This window comes from Ostrea edulis, chromosome 4 (assembly GCF_947568905.1).
Source record: "Ostrea edulis chromosome 4, xbOstEdul1.1, whole genome shotgun sequence".
NCBI classification, from domain to species: Eukaryota; Metazoa; Mollusca; class Bivalvia; order Ostreida; family Ostreidae; genus Ostrea; species Ostrea edulis.
Genome location: NC_079167.1, coordinates 58,439,474 through 58,446,495, shown reverse-complemented (window position 1 = coordinate 58,446,495; position 7,022 = coordinate 58,439,474). Strand labels below are relative to the sequence as shown.

At 32.4% G+C, this 7,022-nt stretch overlaps 1 protein-coding gene across 1 annotated transcript; it reads left to right on the top strand.

Annotated features, from left to right (window-relative positions):
• Positions 1 to 538: 538 nt before the first annotated feature.
• On the top strand, positions 539 to 6,790 carry LOC125669585 (glycoprotein-N-acetylgalactosamine 3-beta-galactosyltransferase 1-like). Its single transcript, XM_048904194.2, has 4 exons — positions 539 to 932; positions 1,294 to 1,353; positions 4,861 to 5,525; positions 6,064 to 6,790. Exons 1-4 carry the CDS (start codon positions 824 to 826, stop codon positions 6,223 to 6,225), a joined length of 996 nt encoding a protein of 331 aa, XP_048760151.1. The 5' UTR covers positions 539 to 823; the 3' UTR covers positions 6,226 to 6,790.
• The last annotated feature ends 232 nt before the right edge of the window (positions 6,791 to 7,022 follow it).

Below are 7,022 nucleotides of genomic sequence, written 5' to 3'. Positions count from 1 at the left end.
GAAAGCGCTAGCAGTAAATGATTGTTTTTTATGGAATGTGTCATTCTGATATATATATATATATATATATATATATATATATATATACACGGGATATAGTTAAACTAACCACATATGTAATTCTTTTACAGTGTTTAGCACATCTGGTCCCTTTAAGATATATTCATTATAGATATATTAAGATATATTCACTATATGTACATTCCGGTCCCTTTAAGATATATTTATTACAAATACATTAAGATATACTAGTAATCATTATAATTATGTACATTCTGGTCCCTTTAAGATGTATTCATTATATGTACGTTAAGATATATTCATTATAATTATGTACATTCGGAAGAATGGATTACTTGGAGTTGAAATTATCAGAACTATAAATACGTCGTTTTTTTAAAACTCTCTTCTCATGCATAATGCCTCATGCATGATGCATCTACTGCCAGTAGAAAGAAAGGGAAAAAATCACCATCTGCGGTCTAAATGTCAGCTTACATAATTATTAGCAATATTTTAGTTGATTAGAAAAGAATTATTTTGTAGCATTAAGTCGTCAGATACATTTGCATGTATTATCGCTTCTGTAATGTCACGGTTAATGCGCGCATTGTTTTCCTGTGAAGTTTTGATTTAACTAGGGAAAACTACTCTCTGAAACTGACCGCCATATCAGCACAAGGATGTGACAAGAATTATCCTCAGAAAAGTGACAAGATTTCTGAAGAAAGAAATATACATTGCAAAGTGACGAGAATATTCAGAGGAGACACCTCGTCAAGGGAAGAAATTGCTTTTTTTCTCGCTGATTAGGAGACTGGCAATGTTCCTTTCCACCACCAGACGATGTCAGAGAGGCGTCGTCTTGGCAGGGTGTTTTGTCCTATGCTTTTGTATCTTGTTTTTGGATAAGTATTCTCAGCTTGTAAGAGGTTAGTACTTAGCGCAATCCTTAAAATACGTGCATCCTTTATTAGTCATGATTGAATTTACGATAATGACTTGAATTGCAACGAGTTGATTTTTGATTTATAGCTAATCGTAAAGCAGTCAGAATAAACTAATTTACTACTCAATATGTAAGAATATTAACCTCTATTAAAATTAATCAAAATGAAGGAAAATTTATTTTAAAAAATGACAAGAATTTTAATGAAAATTGTTTCAAAAGCATGGTTATACGTAAATCTTTCAAAATATTTTAGTGCGGGATATTAATCAAGTGAAGTGTTTTTGTTTTTGCTTGTTGGGGTTGTTGTTGTTTTTTCCCCATAATTTTTTTTTATGTTATAGAGGAGGGGTATGCATTTGAACTCAATGGAGTCATTGAGATGGACCATTACAAACATTCAGGTATGTGTTATATGTATATATATATATATATACATGTATATATATATATATATATATATATATATATATATATATATATGTATGTATGTATGTATGTATGTATGTATGTATGTATGTATATATATATATATATATATATATATATATATATATATATATATAATTCAATAAAAAAATCAGGAAAATATACAGTTCCAAAATATATTTAAATCACTAGCGCTTTCTGGATTTTAACATCCATCCTCAGGTGAATACAAATTTTAAATAATGAATACACAGTTGTTTATCTTAGAGACGTCTAAGATAAACAACTGTGTATTCATTATTTAAAATTTGTATTCACCTGAGGATGGATGTTAAAATCCAGAAAGCGCTAGTGATTTAAATATATTTTGGAACTGTATATTTTCCTGATTTTTTTATTGAATTATTTTGACTGTGTGATATCAACTCTTTCTATTTGGATTATATATATATATATATATATATATATATATATATATATATATATATATATATATATAGAATAGTCATTCCTTAAATAATTCCCGTATGATTATTTTTTTACTATGATATATTTTAGATGAATGCATCATCTTATCTATAATTTATTTTGAAACACGTTTTCAATAATTCCAACATTATAATAACGTTCATTGAATTGAATAATATGTTCATGTTGGTGCGTTAATGTTGTGATAAGGTGCATTGTCTTAGCGTACACAATATATTTCACTGCATCCAAAAAAATTGATAAATTCGCGCGTGTTTCTCTTAAATCTTATCATTCACAACAATATATAACAGATTTTATGACCGTTGCATATTAAATTCTCTTTCGCACTGCATAATAATTAGCGCTAATTAACCAGCCTTTCAAGGGGATGTTCATTAATCAGAGGTTTTTATTTTGAAGAACATTTTTAAAAAAAAAGAAAGATGCAGTATTAGATGTCAGTATGCTGTCGAAAAATGGCAATAAACACACAGTAAACCGCGAAACGCTCATGAATTATTGAAAATATGAATACAGGTGTTTGAAGACAAGATCACAATATTGTCTTTGTATACCGGTCCATTGCACGCATTGTATAGTTAAGAGTGATAAATAACATTTAACAATGCACATTGAGTGTACAATGTGGTCGACCTGTTTCTTATTTCATTGTATCATGAATAGTGCACACATTGCTAGAGCTACAATATATAATTATTGACTTTTTCTTGGTCAATACGATGATTTAGCGGTCTGAGAATTACAATATTCACCGAGCCCAGAATGAGAGGTTCATAATACCTAAAGCAACGTATTGAACAAAAATGCCAATAATTGTTTTATAATATGATTGAATAAAAAACAACATCGAAACGAGCTACTAGTGTCCACTAAACCTGATCGGTCATCTTTTTACGGTTAGACTGCAGGACGAAGGGATCAGAGACGCGTGTTTTTGTTTACTTATATGATTGAATAATTCAATACAATGAATCAGGCTAATTGAACTTACCAGAATATATCTGATTGGCCATCTTTGTTTACATCTATAATGCAAGACCTATAGTCGAAAGTGATAAGAGACGCGAGTTTTTATTGGACGACCAAAATATTATAACTCCCACTTTATTTTTGATCCGATATTGGAAAAATCAAGTGTCATATTTACCTCAATACACATGGAGGTGAACATAACGTTTTATTTTTTTTCTAGATTGTTTGAGGCAATCAAAGAGCTTGGAATTATTCAATCCTATAATAATCAGTAATATTTGTGACTGTGTATACCGTATAAATCCTGGCAAGTGTTTAAACTCATCTAATGTCCATCGCTTTGGTAGCATACTATCAATATCTGCGTCGTCTGCAAGGCATGATGTGCACATAGGAACCACCAGTCCTGACGTCATGTGAAACAAACACAACAGTACACGTGCTTTGACTTTTTTTTTTAAATCCAGACAAAATAAGATGGAAACATTCTCATGTAGTGTGTATCTAAATCTATGCAAACCATGACCCCACGGGGTGAGGCCACAAAACGGATTCTAAATGCAAACTTTTCAAACAATGTGTTCTGAAGAGCCATAAGGATACGATTTTGTTAAATTGATATGCAATAATCCTAATGAAGTAAAAGATAACCTTTGTTCACGTCATGATCCCCAGGACAATATCGAGGCCACAACGAAGTGAGGTCTTCTTGTTTTTAAGATATACACATACAGTATAAAATTATTTTGAAACTAATCTTTAAACTTATTGTGTGGTGATTAGCTAGTGATAATAAGCATTCAGAATTTCCTATTTCAAAACAAAACAAAAATGTAATATAAAAAAAACCAAAACACCAAACTCTGAAAGCTTTACAAGGGACCATTGCGACTTTACACTGTGGATAAACAATCTCGTTGCCATCTAAATGACACACTAAATTGTAACACCGACATCGCAATATTTACGATCAAGAAAGCAGCAAAGATTTTTGCTGCATATTTTTTATATAACAGCTGGTGTGCAAACAAATTATTCATTTTGCTAGCAGCTGTGCTGTTAGTAGCACAAGAGCTGTCAAAATAAATATTAAATGCTGATTTAATATAACATTATTCGTATATATATATATATATATATATATGAAAGAAAAATAAACAATTTGAAGAAGTGTTCTTATAACTTGTAGTTGAAAAACCCTGGAATTCATTTCCTGGAGTTTGGCAGTTGAGTAGAGTGGGGATACCTCGAATGTAAGGCATCATCGGAATGTCACGGAGCTCTATGGAACACCAAATTAACATAAACTAATATAATTAAATATATCTTTAATTATATGAAGATATCATCAATTCATATGCTGCGTGCAACATCTCACTTACAGATTTCTTCGAATGATTATCGATCTCTTCAATTCTGAATTATTGTGCGCGTTAATTATTCTGCTGAATTAATGTACGCTATAATCAACAATGGTATTGATGCACACTACAATTCAATTGAAGAGAGCAATAATTCAGTTACTGTGCGCATTAATGCGTGCAATAACTAAATTATTGCTCTCTTTAATTGAAATAATGATATCATTAATTCAAATTTTGCGCGCAATAATTCTTTTATAGAGAGCAACTATCTAATCAGAGACATGTTCAAATCATTTATACCGAGCTCCAAATTAAATTTTGTGGGCAATAATTCCACCACATTGATGCCCTCATCAATTTAATTGATGGATTGAATCAATATCCAGTTCTTGATTTAATAATGTGTCGATGAACTTTTATATGTAACTTTGGAAAGAAATTCTGTTAAATGTAAAACTTATACGGTACCAATTTTGATGCACCAGATGCGCATTTCGACAAATAATGTCTCTTCAGTGATGCTCAACCTAATCCATTTTAGTGCAGATAAATATATCAGTATGTACGATGTACATGTTTTGGGACTGGTGTTTCAATTTTAGAGCTTGAAAACGTATAGAACTTTTGCTGATATTTGTTTGTAACGTATTGCAGATGTCAATGAAGTAATAGCCATTGGGTTGTCAAAGAAAATTCGCATATTGTGTTGGATTATGACGTCACCACAGAATTTGGACCTGAAAGCAGTTGCTGTAAAAAATACATGGGGAAAGCGATGCAACAAAGTTTTGTTCTTCAGCAGTAAAACAAACACTTCTTTCCCGACCATCGGGCTCAATACAACGGAGGGACGAGAACATCTGACGGCGAAGACCATGCAGGCGTTTCGCTACTGTTACGAACATTACGGAACCCAGTTTGATTGGTTTTTGAAAGCAGACGATGACACTTACATAATTGTAGAGAATCTACGATATTTTCTATCTCACCACGATCCAAATTCCTTGCAATATTTTGGACACAAATTTAAGGTGATAGTGAAACAAGGGTATTTTAGTGGAGGAGCTGGATATATATTGAGCAGGAAAGCTCTAGAAAAATTCGTGATAGAAGGTCTCTCCGGTTCAGTGAAATGCAGACAAGACGGCGGTGCAGAAGACGCAGAAATTGGTAAATGCATGCAGAATCTTGGCATAAAAACTGGAGAATCACTGGATGTTTACGGAAGAGAAACTTTCCACCCGTTTAACCCTAGCGCTCATTTAAGAGGTCTTTACCCTCCCTGGTTTTACAATAACGCAGCCAGCTATCCCAAGAAGGTATCACTCCACTTCCGTCATCATTATCCTAGAAACAATATTATACTTCAGTACTCTACTGTTTTATTTTTTTTTATCCTTGCGTCGCAAATACCATTATTAAGACTTTATTCTAGATGCACAAATACTTTTCCGTTACACTACAGGCTTCAAATACACTTCTTCACACATTTGCTAAAAAAAGGTTTACATAATTTATGTTCTCTATCAACCAATCAGTAGTCTTTCTCTCTCTCTCTCTCTCTCTCTCTCTCTCTCTCTCTCTCTCTCTCTCTCTCTATATATATATATATATATATATATATTCATGTTCTGACAAACGCAACATTCGTCTGTTGACAGTTATGTGAATTTAATAATTTTTCTGGTAATGTAAACATTTTGATTAGAATTGTGGTTTTTCTGAAAAGACGCTGTGGTGACACCTCCCAGGACCAGTGTCTCTTAAACTACTACTGAACATCAAAAGATGCTAATAATAATAAAAATAATGCTAATGCTTTCAAAGGTATGATAATATTTTCTTTGTTTATTTCAGGGCCTTGGGTGTTGTAGTGACTACAGTATATCATTTCATTATATGTCGCCTCCTGACATGTTTGTCATGGACTATTTGCTGTACCATTTACGTCCGTACGGAATCATACAGGACGTACGTAAAACACGGACGTTCTACGTAAAACACGGACGTTCTACGTAGAACACAGTGCTGAACAGTCGTCTGCTGATCTGAATTCATAATGCGAATCATCTCGCTTTGGTCCACTAAGTAAACCAGATTCGAATCCCAGCTCCTCTTAAATTCTAGCCTACTATCAATGCAATGCATAGCAGCTCTCTGACATTTCGTGCGCGGGAAGAATCGGAGGTCCCAACGTGACCAATGTTTAGCGTTTACTTTTTGCTATTCATAAAAAACATTACGACATGGCAATTTAAAATATCTTCGATACCTACAATAAGTTTACAAAACACGTATCCCAGAGTAACTGAGAATGGCACCGCACTTGCATTTTCTTCAAAACTGGGTCATGTGAATGTTCATTTACATCGGAATACTGTTTCCTTTGGTTTGTTTTAAATTATATTCATGTATCCCTGTATTTGTTAATACAGGTGTAGAACCTGTATTAACAAATACAGGGATACATGTACCATATCCTAGAATAGATTTTTAGCATATTTAAACGTTTACTGTTATTTCTTGTTATATACTTACTATCTATGTTTTATGCTGTTTTCAATAAATTTTTATGAATATAAAATGCTTTATTCTTTCTTTAATTATGTAGAATTTAGAATTCGCTCAAAATCAGTATGCTATATTTTTCTCATATTTTTGGGTCACAATACTTCTTATGTTCTAAGACTTCATCCTGAGCTAATATCTTAACATAGGTAGGGATTGTTCCTTCGCCGAGTGGCTGGAATTAAAAGCGAAAATTTATGGAGCACCAAATTAACATAAACTCAAATAATTGAAGATATCTTCAATTA